The 21,595-nt window shown below is 34.8% G+C and overlaps 2 protein-coding genes across 2 annotated transcripts; one reads left to right on the top strand and one right to left on the bottom strand.

Moving 5' to 3' along the window:
* The first annotated feature begins 128 nt into the window (after window positions 1–128).
* On the top strand, window positions 129–12,962 carry LOC137819072 (uncharacterized). The gene is made up of 6 exons (XM_068622811.1): window positions 129–402; window positions 1,087–1,141; window positions 9,216–9,341; window positions 9,682–9,902; window positions 11,178–11,555; window positions 12,870–12,962. The coding sequence occupies exons 3-6, from the start codon at window positions 9,227–9,229 to the stop codon at window positions 12,960–12,962; spliced, it is 807 nt and encodes a 268-aa protein (XP_068478912.1). The 5' UTR covers window positions 129–402; window positions 1,087–1,141; window positions 9,216–9,226.
* A 405-nt stretch (window positions 12,963–13,367) lies between these two features.
* On the bottom strand, window positions 13,368–17,806 carry LOC137819071 (protein NRT1/ PTR FAMILY 5.5-like). The gene is made up of 2 exons (XM_068622810.1): window positions 16,411–17,806; window positions 13,368–13,489 (listed from the first exon to the last, which is right to left on the bottom strand). Exons 1-2 carry the CDS (start codon window positions 17,774–17,776, stop codon window positions 13,368–13,370), a joined length of 1,488 nt encoding a protein of 495 aa, XP_068478911.1. The 5' UTR covers window positions 17,777–17,806.
* Between the last annotated feature and the right edge of the window lie 3,789 nt (window positions 17,807–21,595).

The following is a 21,595-nucleotide window of genomic DNA, read 5'->3' as shown; positions in this document are numbered from 1 at the left end:
AGCCCAGACGATTTCACTTCAATTGCCACATCATCCGCTTGTGTCACGTCATGCCAGCTGGAGTTTGTGAAAAGTGTGTTGGTCATCGGGAGCCAGGCAAAGTGTGTAGCAAAGGTGAGTGGATTTGATTTCCATGTGTCGTTTTCGTGAGTGGATTTCATTTCCTCCTTCTCTTCCACTTCTCTCCAAAGCTTCGCAATCTCATTTCATTTCCGAGTCTCGTTTTCCGCTCTCTCCTACCTTTTCACCACCACAGCAACTACTCCTTTCCAAAGCTTCACAATCTCATTCATTTCGCAGCGACGCCATCGCCGTTAGCCAAAGCCTATGCCAGGAATGACGGACTCACTCTACGCACACTGAAGCTACGACCTTCTGCGATTTCATTCCTTGCTCTTTCAGGTAAATAAACAAAACATCAAATTCTTTATAATTCATGAAAACAGTAAAAATCGCAAACTTAATAGCTTAACTTGATGTTTTAAGTTAAAGATAGTGTTAATTCTTTAAATAGACTATATGGATGTATGTTTGATATAAAGAAAAATACCAAGACATGCATGATGCATGTTTCATGTATCCCTTTTCTCTTGCTGCAATTATGAGCAGAGCCTTATGTTATTTAATAATAATAATTTTTACTGCAACTTAAGAAAGAGAGTTGGAGTCCTGCAGTGGAGAGAGCGTGGTCGGCGGCAATGGCAGAACGACAGCCTTTGGGTCTCAAATATTTTTGTTCATTCTCTCAGCCAACTCCATCTTTTCTTATGCTGTCTTTTTTACTCTTCTTTTTTCTTTTTCTTTTCTTCTCTCTGTCTCTTCCCTTCTCACCTTTCATTTTTTCGCCTTTCATGCTTTTTTTGTTTTCTTTATACTGTGCGTCTTCTTTATATATATATTAAAAAAAAATACAATGTATAAGGGTCTAAATCAATGAGATACAATTTTGTACATAATGAAACTAAAATTAGTATTATTAGTAAGGAGTAAGAAAAAGTTTAAACTTTTGGGTATCATTTCTTACATGCTTTTTTTGGTGGCCATGGGTGCTTTTTTTTGGTGGCCATGGGTGTTGTATTGTGACAGTGGACAAACAGCCTTTGACGGGGAGCCAATCGGCCTCTTCATGTGCCTTTAAAAGGTATTTCAATAATGCATTTCATTATTAACTTATTTTAAAATGATAATTTTTTTTATAACTATTTTCATTTCCCACACAACGTAAAAAAACACAACAAACATTCTTCTGCAATATTTCATACCGTATATATATCCTCTATATATAGTTCTATCATTATTTAATAATCTTGATAAGTGTCAAAAACAATGGAAGAAGTAATGATATTTGAAAATTGTTGGAAGTAATGAAGGTTTGGAAATCGTCAGAAATACTAAATATTTGAATATTAGGAATTTAGAAATCGTTAAAAATATCAAGAATTTGAAGACTTTTAAAAATATCAAGAATTTGATAAACTGTTGGGAAGTAACTGTGATTATAGGAATTAGTTAAAATGGTCGATAATTTATTAACGACAATAAATCACAAATAACACATTTAACCAAAATTAAAATTACCGAAAATACTAAATATAATTTCATTAAAATTTTTATTTTTTATTGTAGTGTGTTAATAAACTTAGTTTTGGGGTTATCATTTTATTACCAAACTAAAAGGTTACTTTAGATCATTTTTAAATATATCATAATATACATGAAGAAACATTCTTATAGAGGAGGAACCTCCGAAGCTGTATGGAGATAGGAGAAAAGGATAACCATCCTTCCTTCGATTCTTCTGACAGCGTTTCGTCTTCAGAAACCTACATAGAAGAAACAGATTTCTTCGTGGTTAATGGCGAGGAGGAGAACAAACTATGGGATGCGAAGGGTAGCCGTTCGAAGGGGGAGGAGGAAGAAGATGAACAGTGCCCACATAAGACAAAAATGATATTTATGGTCTCTCTGTCGAAAAATACAAGAGGACAGTGGAAAGAAGAAAAAGCTATAACGAAAGCGGAAAAAAAGGGGTATAAGGGATTGGAAGGAGTTGACCTGCCCCCTGATTCTGATTTTGGGGGCGGAGCAGCTTTGCTAGGTAATTCTGAACAAGCTGAGTTGGCAGAAGTGGTTATGGATGTTGAGTGTAAAAATAAACTATTCGAAAATGTTGGGGTGTTGGGCCTTGAGAAAGTGGAGGCCCGTTTAGCAGAGGGACCTTTCTCAGCCCAACAAGCAGTGGAAGTTAGTGGGTCTGTGCTCAGGGCAATGGAAGAGGATTCCCGGCGGATAGACCTCTCTCGTAACACATATGTGATGTGTGGAAGCTCTATTGGAGGCACGAAAGAGGGTGATAGTAAAGCTGTACATTTGGCAATCTCAGAAGGCAGAATTGTAGGGGACCGTGAGCCAATGAGTGGATTGTGATCATGGTCGAGGGAGATCAACGGGGTGCAGCGCGAGAATGGAGATGGTGAAGATGGTGGAGAGGTAGGAGTCAAGTTTCCAGGTACGCTACCCTTACCTAGTCCTGTAAGAGATGACGGGGCAAAGGTGAGAAGTAAGACTTGTTCTCCACCACGAAGAAGGAAGAAGAAAGGGCACGCAGATTTGGGAGACCCTTTCTCCCAACCGAGACGGTCGTCAAGGCTAATGGGTAGACGTATCCAGACGGTTTCATCGTCCAGCCATAGAATCGAAATATCCTTAGCTTCTATCTCCGATAAGGATATTCAAAATTGCAATTTTCGCATGCAATCCCCGTGTGCCATGGAGGAATCACCTAATCTATGGGAGACTGGAAAAAGGTGTGGGTTGGCCTGTCGAGAGGAAGAAGAGGAGGTTCTCAAAGAATATGGAAGTATGGAAGCAAGAGACATGGAGGTCCGAAATTGTTATAAGGAGGGTACTGACGAAGGTATTCCATGATAATTGTCAACCTGAATATTAGGGGTATGGGGGGGAGTACCAAAGCGAGGTACATGAGGAAAATAATAGCGTGTGAGGGAGCGGAAGTTGTATGTATACAAGAAACGAAAACTAAGGAGTTATCGGATGCTAAGTGTTATTCCTTATGGGGGGACAATAAAATTGGATGGTTACATAATGAAGGTGATAATGGTAGTGGAAGCTTGTTGACGATGTGGAGTAAAGAAGATTTTAGTTATATGAGTCACTTGATGGGGAAGGGTTTCATAGTAGTTATTGGTATCTACCTCAAATCCAATATCACATGTGCAGTGGTAAACGTTTATGTCAATTGCAATTTGAATGATAAGAAGATGCTCTGGACGGAATTGTCTAATATCAAAGCTACATCACAGGTTACGGTATGGTGCTTGTGTGGGGATTTTAATGCCACAAGAAGTCGAAGTGAAAGGAGAGGAATTCATGACAGAGATGATCACTCAAGTGAGATTAGAGGCTTTAATACGTTCATTGATTCTAACCTACTGATTGATCTTCCTATTGTCGGTAAAAAATTTACATGGTTTAAATCTAATGGGTCGGCAAAGAGCAGACTTGACTGGGTGCTTGTCTTTATGGAGTGGATGGACAAATGACCCATGTGCAAACAGTATGTGCAACCCAGGGAAGTTTCTGATCACTGTACTATAGTGGTCAAGTCGTTGGATAAAGATTGGGGCCCGAAGCCATTCCGTACCATCGATGCCTGGCTTACAAAGAGGGGCTTCAGTGAGCTGGTGAAGAATAATTGGAACTCCTACTCTGTTCAGGGGAATGCTTTTGTAAGGTTTAAAGAGAAGTTGAAGTGTCTGAAGGGTGATCTAAAAGTATGGAATAGGAATGTGTTTGGCAACATTAACACAAGAAAGAGGAGGATTTTACAAGAAATTGAGGATCTTGATTGTCAATATTGCAATACAACCCTTACGGAAGGTGATAGGGTGAAAAGGCGTGAGCTGGTAATCTGCATGAAGGAACTTGATAAAAAGCTAGACTCTCTGATATGCCAAAAAGCTAGAGCAAGCTAGTTCAAGAATGGTGACTCATGTACCAGGTTCTATCACTCGACTCTGAGATGGAGAGGAATTAGAAATGAAGTAAAGGGTGTTGAGGTTGGAGGCCAATGGTGCGAGGAACCTAGTACTGTGCGATTAGAAGCAAAGAAGCTCTTTGAGAATAGATTCAAGGCAACAAGAGATTTTGGAGAAACACTTGATGCGGTGGAGTTCAAATCCCTATCGGCAGAAGAGAACCTGAGTTTGATAGCTAGCTTCACGGAGGAAGAAATAAGAGATGTTGTGTGGCAGTGTGAAGGCACAAAGAGTCCAGGCCCTGATGGATACAACTTTAACTTCTTTAAGAAAACCTGGGAAGTCATAAAGGATGAAGTTGTGATAGTAGTGTCACTTTTTTACGAAACTGGGTGTATACCGAAGGGTTGCAATGCCTCTTTTATTGCTATGATACCCAAAGTAAGGGACCCCTCCAAGCTTGAGCAATATAGACCAATCTCTTTAGTGGGTGCCATGTATAAGATCATAGTCAAGGTGATGGCGGACAGGATCAAGAAAGTCCTCCCTTCTGTAATTGACGAGAGTTAATCGGCCTTCCTGAGGGGTAGAGGAATCCTTGACAGTGTTCTCTTGGCTAATGAGGTGGTAGAGGACTTAAGGAGAGGATGGAGAAGTGGTTTGTGCTTAAAAGTGGACTTTGAAAAAGCCTATGACTCAGTCAGATGGGAATTCCTTTATGATATGCTACATAGGATGGGATTCCACTGTAGGTGGATTAAGTGGGTTCGAGGATGCCTGGAAAGTGCAACAGTATCAGTGTTGGTCAATGGAAGTCCAACGGAAGAATTTAAACCATCGAGAGGTTTGAGGCAGGGTGATCCTCTAGCACCATTCCTCTTTCTTGTGGTAGCGGAAGGCCTAACTGGACTAGTAAGGGAGGCTGTGAAGGCCAATCTGTTAACTGGTCTTAAGGTAGGAAGAAAGAAGATTGAACTGAGCCTCCTCCAGTTTGCAGATGACACTCTGTTCCTGTGTGAGAACTCCTTCACCAATGTGGTGACTTTGAAGGCGATCCTAAGAGGCTTTGAGTTAGCTTCAGGTCTAAAAATTAACTTTCATAAGTCAAAGTTAGCAGGTCTTAACGTCCTTAGCAGAGATATTGATTGTTACACCAGGACTTTGAACTGTTCTAAGATGGGAACACCATTTAATTACCTGGGCCTCGAGGTAAGGGGTAATCCAAGGAAGAAAAAGTTTTGGGAGCCTGTTCTGAATAAATTGAAATCAAGACTGAGCGTCTGGAAAGGTAGATTCTTATCTATGGCAGGTAGAATATGCCTAATCAAGTCTGTCATCACCGCTGTACCACTCTACTATCAGTCCTTGTACAAAGCACCGGAGTCCGTATGTAAAAGCATTATCAGTATCCAAAGGAGGTTTCTGTGGGGATGGGGAAAGGACAACAAACCGATTTCATGGGTTAGTTGGAAAAACATATGCAAACCGAGAGAGGAAGGAGGTCTCGGCATCCGAGATATTCGAAAGTTTAATGTGGCGCTCTTGGCTAAGTGGAAGTGGCGTTGTATATGTGATGAGAAAGGGAAATGGAAAGAGTGTCTGGAGTCAAAGTATGGCAAAGATCAGGATGCAGATCACACACCACTGAAACTTCAATCGTGGTGGTGGAGAGATTTAATGAAGGTCTGCAGGGAGGGAGAAGGAGAAGGGTGGTTTCAAAAAGAAGTTGGATGGAATGTAGGGTGTGGAGATAAAGTGACATTTTGGGAGGATGTGTGGGTTGGAAATGCTAATCTCAAAACTATGTATCCTAGATTGTTCTCTTTGTCGCTGAACAAGGGCCAAAAGGTGGGTGAGGTTGGTGTGTGGGAGGAATCAGTGTGGCAGTGGAAGTTAAGGTGGAGACGTGAGAGGTTTGCGTGGGAGGTTCCCTTAGAATTTGACCTGCGAATGCATATATCAAGGGTCACTGTAATAAAGGATGAAAATGATATGCAGGTGTGGAAATGTGATGACTCTGGGAGTTTTACGGTAAGATCCGCTTACGAATGCCTAGAAGAGTCCGGAAGGGGCCCACAAATATTGGGCTTCGGGTATTTGTGGAAGATTAAGGCGTTCCCTAATGTAATGGTCACAACATGGAGAGTACTTCTGGGGAGAATACCAACAAGGGAGTGTCTGAGTAGGAGGGGGTGATGATGAACTTGACAGTGTGCAGCCTCTGTTAGACTAAGGAGGAATCATGTCAGCACCTCTTCTTGGAGTGTGAACATGCGCTGCGCGTCTGGGCTTTGTGCTTTAGATGGGTAGGCATTTTGTCTGTCCAACATAATAACCTTATGATCAATTTTGAGAGTTTTTATTTGATCCAGCACACCAGTAAACAAAATCTGGTTTGGAAAGGAGTGTGGGCAGCTGTTGTTCCGTGTATATGGGAGCATAGAAACTCAGTTGTGTTTAACCAAGGAGTCGTAGATGCAGAAGAAGTATTCCAAAACGCTCAGCTTAAGACATGGTTATAGATGAAACATAAGGCACACAATTTTAACTATTCCTTTACAGACTGGATTTTGAACCCTTTGCCCTGCATCGGTAGTGTCACGTAACTGATGGGAGGTGAAGGTAGTCTGCATGAGCTATATGCAGGAGAAAGATGGAAACAGAGGTGAAATGTACTCTGTAAGCAGTGGCAAAAACAAAGTTGATGCAATTCTTAGGAAGACCTAATGGTTGTGACAAGGATGGGGGAGTCAGCGGGATGTCAAAGGGGGAGCTTAGTCAAGTTGGAAAGAGGTGAAAAGGCCAAGGTGCTTCCCCAATCCAGAATCATGGTCATGCATATCTGATCTGATGCGTTGTTGGAACTGGAAGAAGGTATATGGTGTTGAAGGGAAATGTGGTAAGAAGAGGCCATGATACGCTGTAGGTACTCACTAATGTGTGCAGATGGAAATCCAGCAAGGTCGGTTGGCCTAGTTAAGCCCTGCCAGGATGCCTAAGATGTTTGGGGCATTTTCCTGATATATGCTATGCTGTTTGTAGTTAGAGTATGGCCTGGAAGGTGGGCTGGGTGGTTGGCAGTTATTGCTTGTAGGCAAAAGAGACCAGCAATACACATTGTCCACAATCTATTCCACAATCCTAGCTTATAAAGAATTGTGAGTAAAACGTAGTGCTCACGGTAAAGAGGAGGGTGTGCGCCAGACCTCGAAGGATACTAAAGATAAAGGGATGTCACTGAGAAGAAGGAAGAGTGTTGCAGGTCACAACCTTTTAGCAACTGAAGATGGAGTTAGGATGCTTGTGGGAGCTGGTCTCATGAACCTTATGCAGGTGCAGGTTTCGGGGGTTTGTAGGCGTGTGATATAACTCACATGGAAAACAATTTATGGTTCTAGGGGAAGGACCTACTACATCTCCGAAATACAAACGATGAGCTTAACATGCTTCTATAAGATTTTAGTTGATGGGAGTTTTGGACATAGGTTTGGTTTAATGTGTAGAATAGGAGAGATGCTTGCGGAATATGGATCTTGATCTTAATTTTTGGACTGGTATGATGCAGTCATAATATCATTTTGTTTTGCATTTGGCTTTATGAGATTGAGAGACCAGAATATCAATCTCATTGGTTTTACATCTGTGGGCCTGATATGTTGGTTTTTGCTGGATGTGGGTATAGTGTGGTGGAAAAGGCATTTTTGATCTTAATAGCTTTTTAGGTTATGCTCATGCTTTGATCAGTAGGTCTTGGATGCTCTTTGCATGCTAGTCAGGTACTTAAGATTTATCTTAGCTAATAAGATATACGGGTTGGGACACCCCTGAAGTGACCTATTTTAATTTTATTCATTCTTTGCTGATAAAAAAAAATCATAATATACACAAATCTTTAGATGATGGGGGAAAATGGTCTCATATTTTTTAACATATTCCCTATGTTTTTCCCTTCTTTCTTTGCCGACTACGGTAACAATGAAAGATTTAATCAACAAAAAGGTTATTTAAGTCAACTCAAATCTTAGTTCACGGTTGGATTGTGTTTCCCTTCTTTCCTTTTTTTTCTTTTATGACTACTTTAACAATGAAAATTTTACCAACATTTCTGCAACTACATTTTACAATAAATTAAAAAAAAAAAGATGTAACCATAAATAAAAAAAATTAGATATAACAATAGTAATTAAAAACATAATTATAAATTATATTTATTTAATGTAGTTGTCAAATTTAAAGTGTTAACGACAGCACCTAAAACTTAAACTATTATAAAAAAAAAGTAAAAAGAAAATACATAAATATAGTTGAAATGTAATTATTAATATAGTCATAAGTCATGTGTATATATTCAATTTGTAATTTAAAGCTCATTATATTATTTAATAAAAAAATTTAAAATAATCAACTGATTAACAAATTTAATCTAATAACTATTGCATAAAGTTTTTGAAGAAAAAAACGTAATAAATATCAATAGATGACTAAAAAGACAAGCTTACTGAAAAATAAAAAAAAAACATGTCAAGCAACCAACAATATGAAGTGAATTAGATAATTTTCTTACTTTAGCGGCCATAAATAAATTAAGTGTTGAGCAATATTGGATTTCAATGTCAACACATTTCAATCACCACACTTGAATGTAAAACTGATGGAAGGAAATATATGAAAGATAAGAGATTCTAATTTTGTATTGGTCATACTTGTACTATTAAGTATTAGAAAAAAAAAGAAAACAGGACATAGATGTATTATTTTATCCAAATACAAACATATAAATAGAATATTTTGATAAGAGAAATATTTATTACAATTTTGTAGCAGAAGCTGATCAGAACAACTATATTATAATAGAAGTTTAAACAATAATTACAAGTACAAAGGTCTACTTTTTTTTCTTGGTCAATGTTAATTATAAGTCAATATTCAGTAGATCATTTGTTTTTTTACTAACTATTTCTTATTTGAATTTGCAGGGTAAACCCTAAACTTTAAATTCTTATATATGAATATGAATCAACCGTATTAAGTTATGATATCTCGATATCTCAACACTCTCTCTTTTGAATAAATGTGTGTAGAATTGATTACTTATGTGTGTGAGTTGATGAAACGTGTTTCTCAAATTTATTACTCAAATGTGACAATTATGATCCACATTATTCTCAAGAGAAAAACATGACAGTTTCCTCTATTGTTTCTTCTACTCCCATCAAGCTTTCATCTCCATGGCGCTGCAAGAAAACGATTCAGAACTAAAATTCTCATTTGCTCTAATGAAGAATTTTTTGCATCAACTTCGTCATCTATTTGTCAACTCTAAGACCTTACTTTTCATGAGCGGTATGTTAGCATTAAACTCAAAGTCATCATTAATTTTATTTTAAAATTTGAATAACCAATAATTATTACTTTTAATTCTAATTTTGAATGTCATTTATACTATAATTTTAAATATAATTTATAGTATAGATTTTATGAGAAAAAAAGATAAATTTGAGAAGTGTATTATAAGATTATTTAAAGAGATTGTATTATTATTTGAAAAATTATAAGTTCACACGTAATGATTAAAGTTGCTGATAAAAAAAAAAAAAAAAAAAGTAATGATTAAAGTATGCAACTAATTGTGTTATTTATGGAACTAAATTTTAACTTAACTTTCACCCTGAACTTTTGTCAGCTTTGACTGCAAGCTACCTCATTGTGGAATTCTCGGTGTTCTCTACTATAATGGATTACTACGCAGATTCAAAGGTGGTGGAGGATCTACCAATAAGTGCTATTTTAACAAATCTACAAGATGGTCTATCGTCACTCCTGTTCATTTTTGCTTCTCTAATCTCAGAAGTATATACGAGTCCCGTCACTATGATCACTATTTGCGCTGCAGTTACCATCGAGGTATTATATACACACACATACATATATATATATATATATATATATATATATATATATATATTTTATGCCTTCTTCCTAAGATGTTTATGCCACCTTTTAATGGTGATGATCTAGTCAAATGGATCACATTAAAGGAAAGTATTTCGAAGTACAAGATTTATTGGAAGGAGCAACCATCCACTTGTTCAATTTCCTTCACGAAACAAAGCATAATTAGAGTAGGGAGAAGCTAAAAAGTGCTTTGATTGATCGCTATGGAGTTGTGGCACTAAATATCTCCCATATTGGAGCTAATGAATCACAAAGTAAAGATCCTATGCTTTAGTTGTGGAGAATGCTATCATCGCTTACATCAGTGTGCGAAAAAGCAACTACGTTCATTGGTATTAGAAGACAATGAAACGGTGAACAAAGAAGGTGAAATTATTGTAATTCAAGTTAAGGAGGAAGAGGACGAAGATAGTTTGGATTATAGATGTATGGTTTTATTTGGGTTCGTGGAATCTAATTAAGCTTGTAAGGTTCCAATCCACATCGTTCTACAATTTGATGCAGGGCAATATGATGGATTCTGAACCTAGGGAAGAACAACTACTACCTGAGAGGCAATAAGCTAAAATTCAATAAAGTATTTAGATAGCCAGATGATTTACCACCACCCTAAGACATTGTTCATTCGTTTGAGTTGCATAAGCAAGCTAGATCAGTGAATGTTCGACCTTAACGCTACTTGTACCACCATAAGGATGGGATTGAGAGACATGTGGATGAGATGCTGCAACATGGTATCGTCAAGCACAACTCTAGTGTTTTCTTCAGTTTGATCATTTTGGTTAAGAAGAAAGATGTTTCTTGTCATTTGTGTGTGGACTACATGAAATTAAATAAGGTGATTATACCAGATAAGTATATGGTTCGCATTGTTGAGCAGTTGTTGGATGAGTTACATAGATCATCTTATTTTTTAAAATTGTATTTGAAGTCCGGTACCATCAGATACTAATAGGGGATGAAGATCTGCATAGAAAACTTCTACGATGGATGAAGGTTACTACGAATATTTTCTGAAGTTATTAGAGAGAATTTTATAAACTAAAAAAAATTATTTGTTCCTAAATTAGAGTTTTTAAATTGTTATTTACTTACCAAAAGTTTTATTTCTTTTTCCTTTATCTCAGTGCATTTTCGAATTACTAATATATATTCTTTGATATTTCTTTTTCTATCAGAAATCAACACGTGACAAAACAAAAAAAACTCTTATTCTAATGGCAGGGTTTAATGCTAATATGGATATCAGCTTATTCAGAATCATCATCTGGTGCACTCTATGCAGCCATATTGTTCCTTACAATAAGGAAAAGTGGTCAAACGCTTTTATACAATTTTCTTGAAAATAAGGTGGAAGAGATATTTGAAGCAAAAGAAAAAATCGAAATAAAAGATGGAAGCACAGAAAAACAAAATGAGCTTGACCTCATACGTATAATTCTTACAAATACGTGGTTGTTAGCTCCATTGGCTGTTGGATACGTGGTTATACTATTTACTGACTTTTTCAATCAAGATTACGATATTATCTTCAGAAATTCAGCAGTTCTGATGGGAGGGTGTTATCTTTTGTTCCTTTGTAGTATGTGTTGGGAAAAACGGGTAATTTTCCCACTAAAACAAAATCCTAACAGAGCTACCCGACAAATAATATTGAATAAATAAAGCGGAATAATAAAAGAGATAAAGAAGGAAAAACACACCCGAAAATTGTTAACGGAGTTCGGCCAGTTTAGCCTAATCTCCGAGCACAGCAAAAACAACTTACTTTTATTATTATGAGAGAAGATATTACAAATTGGGATATATAATAGTGAAGGAGGGGATGTTAATATATAACCCTCAAACCTCCTTCACAAACAATGAACCCACCGATGTAGGACTTGGGTTAAGCCAAAATCAACAAATCTCCACCTTGGCTTAATTTCAAGTCCCACCTAAAACAAATCTTCTCAAAACATAACAAAAACAAACTTTGCAGTGCTTCAAATTTGCGCCTTCTGGGCGCCAACTTCAAATGTGCAAAATATTAACCAAGTCTAAATAATGTTCAAACTTGGCCCTTGTAACCACCTTGCCTTGTAGCGAACATCTTCTTTATTAGGAAATTCTTCTTTCTTTGCAAATACCCATTTGCACCCAATTGCCTTCTTACCTTTTGGTAATTATTAAATTAATTAAGTTAATTAAGTTAAAAATTATTTTATAAATTATAAATTATTAATATTTAAAATAATTTTTATCATTAATAAAAATTTATAAAATAACTTTTATCTAAAATTTTAATTACTAACTTATCAATTTAAAAATTATTATAAACTTTTATCAATAGTAGAAATTATTGTAAATGCTATAATTTTTTATTATAAAATAATAATTAATTTAATCTATATAATAATTTATTATATTTTATCTTTAAATTAATTTATATTCTATAATTTTTTATAGTAAAAGCTTTAGTTTAAATATGTATTATTTTTATTTCAATCAATGATTATGTGACACTCATGATTAATTATGATTATAAGGCAATACAGTTAATTATAGGTGTTTTTTTATATATTTTTTTACTTAATTCATTTTAATCAAATAACCTCTTTTCTTTTAATTATTTCTTATTTCTTTATATTTCTTTCCATTATAAGAGAAGTAACATTATAGTCAAATAAGTGCTAGAGAACCATTGAACAGTGAGAGCCTTCTGAACTCAAGCCAAGTGACCTTTTTAAGATAACAAATATTGCAAACAGTTACTCTTATTTGGAAGGAATATTCCAGAAACATGAAATCTGATAATGAGATTGCAGTCTATGAGCATAAAAGGAAATGAAAAAGAAAGTCTTATCCTAAAAAATGTAAAAGAAAGATACGAAAGCATAGTGTTTAATTTTAATTTAATTAGGCTGTGCATTTCAGAATTACTTTTGGTCAAGGCAAATGAAGAAGCAAGTGAATGATATTTGGTTCAGGAAGTGTGAACATGCAGGGGCTTATATTCAAGAGCAGTGACTGATGTAGGTGCTGGAGAGACTAGTAAGTCTGAAGCTGAATTATATGGTATGCAAGGGTGTACAAGTGTTGAGCTTCAAAGGATCCATAAACACTATTCAACAGGACAACCAATGGAAGTGTTGTATTGGTTGTTAGTAGTGTTAGTTAGAGTAAGAGATAGAAAGGATGAGGGATTTTGTATAAGGGTTGGATATCCCTGAAGTGTTTTTTTTTAATTCAATTGATTCTTTATTGATAAAAGAAATAATCATTATCATGATTAGTTAAAATATTATTTGCACAATAATAACAAGTAGTCATGATGCATCATTGATGATGTTGAATATCATTCAAAGATTCATCATAAAAATGTAGGAGATGCTCCTCTTCTTCTTCAACATGGCCTAGATGATCTTTTTGTTCTTAAACATTTTCTTCAACCTGGTCTTCTTCTTCAAAATGGCCTAGATGATCTTCTTGTTCTTCAACATTTGCTTCAACCTGGTTCTCTTCTTCTTCAACATGGCCTTCAGGGTTTTCTTCATCTATTGTTGACAAAAAACGGAATTATGATAACTATTATTTTCAAAATGATAAGGAAGTTAGAGATGTAAACTAATTCAGTAATAAAAATCTACATGACTCATTATTTATCAATAATTAATATTTAATGTCAAGTTACATTAAAACAAAATTACATATTTCAATTTTAAGTTGTATAACGAAGGAATGTTAAAGCACTGCATGTGAGTCCAAATATTCCACTTCATAATAGGTTATGACGATAAAGATTAGTATGACATGTAGATAAGCCAAATCAGTTCATATTAATATTCCCAAAAAGTACCTTTTTATTTAACTTCTACAAACTTTATTTTCAAAGTTCTTCATCCATCCTTTTCAAATTCATGTCATAAAATGCATGCCTAACGACTAACTTTGGCTAAAGAAATCGTAAATACTATAATAGCATTTGTTGTTAGTTTTCTACAATGAATTAAAGGTTTTGAATAAAATAAACTAACAAAATAAAAGCAAAAAAATTAAAGGAAAGAACATACGTTTGTAAATTAGAGTAAGTTCTATTGTGTAAAGATTGTTCAACTTGATAAAGTAACTCATTAGTTGCAAATGATGTCTTCAATCAAATAAGAAATAGGAAAATACATATTAAGTAGATAAATTAAAGAATATAAACACGTAATAAGAAATTCTTCTACTTTTACATTACAAAAGAAAAATAAAAAAAGGCATATATTAGAATAGTTCATTTTAGCAATTTTCTTCATAGTTTTATATGCTTGTTTTCTTGAATAGAGAGACTATGTGTTAAGAAAAGTCTTACATTCACTTTTAGGATGGGAATGTGTGTCACATAAAGGCTATATAAGAAAGTCTCCCTTTCATGTAAAATCACACCTTTGAAATAGAAAACAAGTTTAGTTTGAATAGCTTTTTGAGTTCTTTTATGCGAGTTGTGTTAGTTGAATTTTCTATGTGGCATCTCCTTTTTTTGTCTTCTTTGAGCATGAGACAAGAGACCCTCCAAAGGTCCTAGACATCCACATTGGTGTGTACACTTTGTAAGGTAATCACCACCCTACCTTACTACTCTTCCCATTTACTTGTTTCATGTTTAATGTCTTCCATTGTCTTTTTCCAATCCATTTATTGTAACTTTAGTTCACCCTGTCCTAACCAAGCATGACCCAACCTAAGACATTCTCACCCTAACTCAGCCTAGACTGGCCAAGACTCGACCCAAACCGACTTAGAGTCAACCCAAATTGATTTAGGTTCAACCTGACTTAGTGCCATCTTGACCTAGTCTAAACCCAACCCATTTCAACCTGACTTAGGCCCAATCCAACCTATCCTGATTTTAACTCAACCTAACCCAACCTTCTTGAGCTTAATTAGCTTGACCCAACTTGATTTAGGCTTGGCCTGACCTAACATTGCATAACTTGGGCCTAACCTGACCTAACATTTCCTAATTTGGGCCTTATCAAGCCTAACCTAAGCCTAATTGACTCGGTTAGTCTTAGGGTCAAGACAACTTGGCCTGACCTTGGCTCAGCCCAATTGAGCTTGACCCAGGCCTAATCCAACTCAAGTTGGGCCAAACGCAACTTGACCTTTCATACCGACCTAACCTGACCTAAGCCTAACTCGACTTGGTTGATCTTGGACCCAAGACAACATGGCTTAACCTTGGTCTAGCCTGACTCAGCTTGACCCAAGCCTGACTGAAGGTGGGTTATACAATGGTTGGATCCGTCTAAACCTAACCTGATGTTGCCAAAGTCTAACTGAGGCTTTACTTGACTCAACATGAAGTGGGTTGGTCCAACTCCCTAAACAAACACAACTATGCCGACTTGAACTCAATATGACTCAGGTTGACTTGGGCCCAACCTAACCAACTTATCATGGTCTTGAATCAATCAAACTTGACATAGGCTCGACCTAACCTCGCTCATACTAATCTAGGACCAACTAGGTCCAAATCAAGTGCTAATATGGGGTCGACCAAACTTAGATCGAACCAGATTCGGCCCAGTGTAGTTCGACTGAGTTCAACAATGGTTGAGGTCATCCCATTCCAACCTCACTTGACTTAAACTAAACTCAACCTGACCCGCCTCCACACAAACAAAAGAACAATAAGTTTTAGGTATGTTAGTTTTGCATATATATGAAAAAAATGTCTTCTACAAATTTTGTAATTCCATTAGTTTTGCTTGAATTCAGTTAATAGTTGAGATAATTGAGGATATGTGTGCCTATTAAAGAAAAATTTAAGGTTAATATGCAATTGACCTATCCTAACTCTACTTATATTTATTCTAAATCCACATTCTAACCTACCTATTTATAAAGATTAATTACATATTAATATATTAATGTTAATTTTTCCTTTTAATAAACACACAATTATTACATATCAAATATATGCTTACTTACCTAAACCATTCACTAAATTTAAACAAAACTAATAGAATATTCTAATTTTATATTATACGAACTTTTCTTGATTGTATTAAGAGAAAAGTTTCCTTGAAATCATAAACGCAGTAAAAAAAAATATATTTAACATTTATAATAATATTTTTAATTAAAAAATAAAATTTAAATGAATAAAATATTAATTTATTAAAGTGTGTGAAGTATATGTTTTTACTCGCTCATACTAATCTAGGACCAACTAGATCTAACTCAAGCTAACTTGGACCGAACCAGATTTAGCTTAGTGTAGTTCGACTTAATTCGAGATAGTTTGACATCATCTCATCCCAACCTGACTATGTTTAAACTAGACTCCTCCTTACCCGCCTCCACACAACTTTTCTTGATGGTAAAAAAAATTAAATATCAATATGTATTTTAATGAATGATTATTTATCCATATATATATATATATATATATATATATATATATATATATATATATATATACATATACCTTCCTGATCGGGTTGAGCAGCATCTTCTGGAGATGTCTCCTTGTATGTGTATCTGAAGGAGTAGTAGCCACAAACTAGAAGGAGCGCAGCATTCAATATTCCCAACATCAGATAGAACCTGTCTAAATGGCTAGTGTCGATAGTCTTCTTGAACCAACTGCCACGGAACATTAAGACGAGTGGAATAAGGAGGAGTTTGCCAATACCATTCACCAATTCAATATACGAATCCACAAAACTCCACATTGATTTTGCTACGTGGGCATGAAATAATTTCTTTAATCCCCCTTCAACAAGTGCCTCCGTCATTCCCAACAATATAAACTGCGGATATAGGGCTGCGATTTTCAGTTCTTTGGTCTGATTTAATATCCAAGACAATCTATGAAGCTCCACCTTCCGTGCTACGAAGCAGCAAATTACGGCACACACCATTCCAAAACCAATCCTTATAATCGAAGTCGTCACTACAAATGTTTTCGACGTAGAATGTGTGGTTCTCATACTACGCAAGCCGACCATGATCAAAAAGCAGATGAATCGCGACACTTTTTCCGCGGCAACCTCGATCAAAAAGAGTTTAGAGATATCATAGCCATTGGTAGTTGTCATGCTGCTTGCTTGTGCAACAAAAAAAGTGTTGCCAGTAGCCACGAGTAAACTGTAAGCAAAGAAGGAAAAGCACAGGTAGTTCATAGGAACAAGGTTCTTCACTTCCCTCACCTCCTTTACCGAGCAAACCTTCCCATCCCTTTCTTGTGTGTCCAGACTCACATCAGGAACAAGTATAGCTGCTTTGTCCAACCACCTGAAGAGCCGTGGAACTCGTGGCTTTAATCTCACTCCTTTACCGTAGACATAACATAAATTGGTCCGCACATTACCCTTCCAGTAATAACCATTCTCTGAGGCTGGATAATCTGATTCTCGTCTGCCACAAGCTGCTTTGCAGATTCTCAAGATCTTTCCTAGATTGCTTTCATCACATACTTGTTCGTGTCTATACTTCGTACTACCAAAGAGGAACAAAAGATAACACCCTCCCATCAGAACTGCTGAATTTCTGAAGATAATATCGTAATCTTGATTGAAAAAGTCAGTAAATACTATTACCACGTATCCAACAGCCAATGGAGCTAACAACCACGTATTTGTAAGAATTATACGTATGAGGTCAAGCTCATTTTGTTTTTCTGTGCTTCCATCTTTTATTTCGATTTTTTCTCTTGCTTCAAATATCTCTTCCACCTTATTTTCAAGAAAACTGTCTAAAAGCGTTTGACCACTTTTCCCTATTGTAAGGAACAATATGGCTGCATAGAGTGCACCAGATGATTCTGAATAAGCTGATATCCATATTAGCATTAAACCCTGTCATTAGAATAAGAGTTTTTTTGTTTTGTCACGTGTTGATTACTGATAGAAAAAGGAATATCAAAGAATATATAATTAGCAATTCGAGAATCCAGTGAGATATACGAAAAAGAAAAAGAGTCTAAAACTCTTTCAAAAGAGTACAATACTCTTCTAACTGATTTCCACTAACTAACTCATTCTCTCTACTAGTGTGTCTCATTCTCTTTCTCCTAGGATACCCTTGTCATATTTTGGGTCTTTCATTTTTCCCAAGTATATTAAATGCATAACCATCTTGTTGATGCATAGGTGTCTTATAATTTCCTTCCCTGAGATAGCAGCCTTGTCCTCAAGGCTAATATCAGGAAACTGAGTATGCAACGGAGCTTCATCCTCCATGTAGATCATAGGAACAAGGTTCTTTCCCTTCCATCTAACAAACCATTGCCTAACCAGTTTATTATTAGTAACATGCAGAAAAAGGAATACCAGAGGCTATATATATTATTAGTAATTCAAAAGCTCAGTGAGTTTGGGTGACTCTACAAACAAGAAAAAAGAAACAGAGTTTGAGACTTCTTGAAAAGAGAGAGAAAAGTACTCTTCTAAAAGATTTCTAACAATAATTCAGTCTAATTCTCCCTACTCTTCTCTCTTCCCAAATATCGAACTTCTCACTACATGTCCATCATAACACCTCACTCATTTACTAACTAAATCTTATTCTCTCAACTTGGAGACTACTCTTTTTCCCTTAATGTAAACTTGCCCTGTTATGAGCCTTTCAATTTTTTTAGAGTATATGCATATACTACCTCGATCGAAGCTGCAGCGCAAATACTGATCATAGTGACGGGACCCGTATATGCTTCTGAGATTAGAGAAACAAAAATGAACAGGAGTGACGATAGACCATCTTGTAGATTTCTTAAAATAGCACTTCTTCCTAGATCCTCTACCATCACTGATTCTTCGTAGTAATCCATCATAGTAGAGAACACCGAGAATTCCACAATGATGTAGCTTGCAGCCAAAGCTGAAAAAAAGTTAAGGGTGAAAGAGTTAAGTTAAAATTTAGTTCCCATAAACAACACAATTAGTTGCATATACTTTAATGATTACCGCCCATGAAGAATAGGGCCTTAGAGTTGACGAATAGATGACGGAGTTGATGCAAAAAGTTCTTCACTAGAGCAAATGAGAATTTTTTTTCTGAACCGTTTTCTTGCAGCGCCATGGAGATGAAAGTTTGACGGGAATAGAAGAATGAGTGATAATAGTCTGAAACTAGTTACACAACATAGCTAACAGAATAAATAAACTTTTAGAGACAAGTGTGATTTGTTCACCACTTGATATTTTTATCGTAGTTCCTTCCTGGTGGAAGCTGAGAAAGACAGAGGAAATTGTCTATGTTTTTCTCATGAGAATAGTGTGTGGATCATAATTGTGAGATGTGAGTAATAAATTCGAGAAACATGTTTCGACAACTCACACCTAAAGTAATAAATTCTAGACACGTTTACTCGAAAGAAAAGTATAACAGGATTAGTTTCATATTATCAACTTTGTTATTTCAATCAATGAAATCATCTGAATATTATATTTCTCAATTTTAATTATATTATGAAATTAGTTTATGTTATAACTTAATTATATATATTATGAAACATAATATCAAATTAATTAATATTATAAAATTAAATTATAAAATAGAATTAAATAAATTATTATAAATATTAAAAATGAAATTAAAGTTTAATTATAATATCAAATTAAATAATATTATGAAATCAAATTATAAAATAGAATTAAATAAATTATTATAAATATTAAAAATAAAATTAAATATTTAATATCAATTATAAAGTGTATTATAAATGTCATACTATACTGTATTAAGTAGTGGTTAAAACTGTCACTATTTACGTAAGAATTGGTTTACCCAGTTTTAAAATTACGACATTTATAACTGACGTCAATTGCACACTTAAAACCGCCACATTATATAATGCATACTATGGCGTCTGCTACAAAGGTTCTCATTTGACCGCCACATTAAACTTTGTGGCGGCAAGAATTCTGGCGATACACAATACCGCCACAGACGTATAATGCGGCGATTAAAAACGCTAGTTTTTATGAAAATAACCGCCACATTATACACGTTTTTTTGTAGTGTTTTTTATTCGACCAATATGTACACCCTTCCTTTATCTATTAAGATTCCACAATAATTAACTTGATATGAATGATATTGTTACCCTTTAACATAAACTCGATTTCTTGTAATCATTCCTTCCTTTTAAGTTTGTGTCACAAACTTGTATCTACTTTTAGAATGATATTACTCAAGTTATAATGCTTAAAGAGACCGTATTCTTGCTATAAGGAAATTGACAAAAATTATATCAAATCATTTTAGTTAGTCGTTCGAATCAAATCTAAATAATTAACATAGCACAAACTCATTTTTTAATGGAACTTAGCGACAATATAGTTTCATCACAAAATTTCTTACAATTATATACTAATTGTTGATCGTGACTAGTTTTACAATTGCGTTATACAATTCATCATACTTTATGAATGAATGATTGTCATCACAAGTTATTGTTACACGACATTATAGTTGTAGTGATAATTTGAGTTCAAAATATTAGGAAGGGAGTGTATTTTCTCTTTAACTAAATTTGGAGCGAAAATTGAAAAGAAGGAAAATTGAAATTGAAATTTGAGGCATAAAATAAAAAAATATTGTCATCTTTATTTTTTAAATCACAGTTAAAAATATCATAATTTATATAAATATATGTTAACTAAAAATTAACACTTGCGAAGATTCTTGTGATGTTCTATATAAAGTTGTTGTGATTGTCTATCTATGCAGGTTTAAAGAGTAGTAGTTGTAATTTGTTGAGATATGTTAACTTTTGATTATTTTAGGTAAGACATATTTAAGGTTGTTTTTAATTGAGGTATTATCAATAAGTAATGCAAAAGTCAAGTTTAGAGATATTTCTTTGTACTTTTATACAAGGATTCAAACATGTCTTAAAGGATTTTTTTTATTTTATTTTATTTTTGTAGATAAAAAAACACTTATAAATATCATATTTTAAATAAATAAAAACAATTCAAGAATTGTCCTAAAATTATGAAAAATAGTGAACTTTTTTTAAACTGAACCTATATTAATAAACTTATTTTTGGTGTTATCATTATATTATCGAACTAAAAGGTTACTTTAGATCATTTTTAAATATATCATAATATACCAAAATCTTTAGATGATGGTTGGAAATGGTCTCATGACTTTTGTAACCATGCTGCCCTACTGTAAAAAAGAAAGATTTAGTCAACTAAAAGGATATTTAAGTCAACTTTTAAAATCTACAAATAATACTTTTCTTTAGACTAAACGTGTGTAGAATTTATTACTTATGTGTGTCTGAGTTGATGACACGTCTTTCTCGAATATGATCCACTCAAGAGAAAAAACATGACAGTTTCCTCTGTTTTTCTCAGAATCCACCAGGAAGGAACTACGATGATCACACTTGTTCTCTACCTTAAGTTACATCATGTCTCAATATACCCGATGCCAATTTTAATGTGTTTTGATTTGTCTTCTTGCCTATGTCTGTATTTGTTTCCAAAAATTGAGCTATACGAATATATGTTATCCTACATCTGAAAATCTTTGTTCAAATTCTTCGATATTGGATAAAAGAAGTCTCTTTCTTTCAATAAGTTTATTTGTTCTGTTAGCTCTGTTGTGTAACTAGTTTCATGCTATCATCTCCATGGCGCTCAAAGAAAACAGTT

The sequence above is a fragment of the Phaseolus vulgaris genome, chromosome 10, assembly GCF_000499845.2.
Source record: "Phaseolus vulgaris cultivar G19833 chromosome 10, P. vulgaris v2.0, whole genome shotgun sequence".
Taxonomy (NCBI): Eukaryota; Viridiplantae; Streptophyta; class Magnoliopsida; order Fabales; family Fabaceae; genus Phaseolus; species Phaseolus vulgaris.
This window is presented reverse-complemented; position numbering and strand designations above follow the sequence as displayed.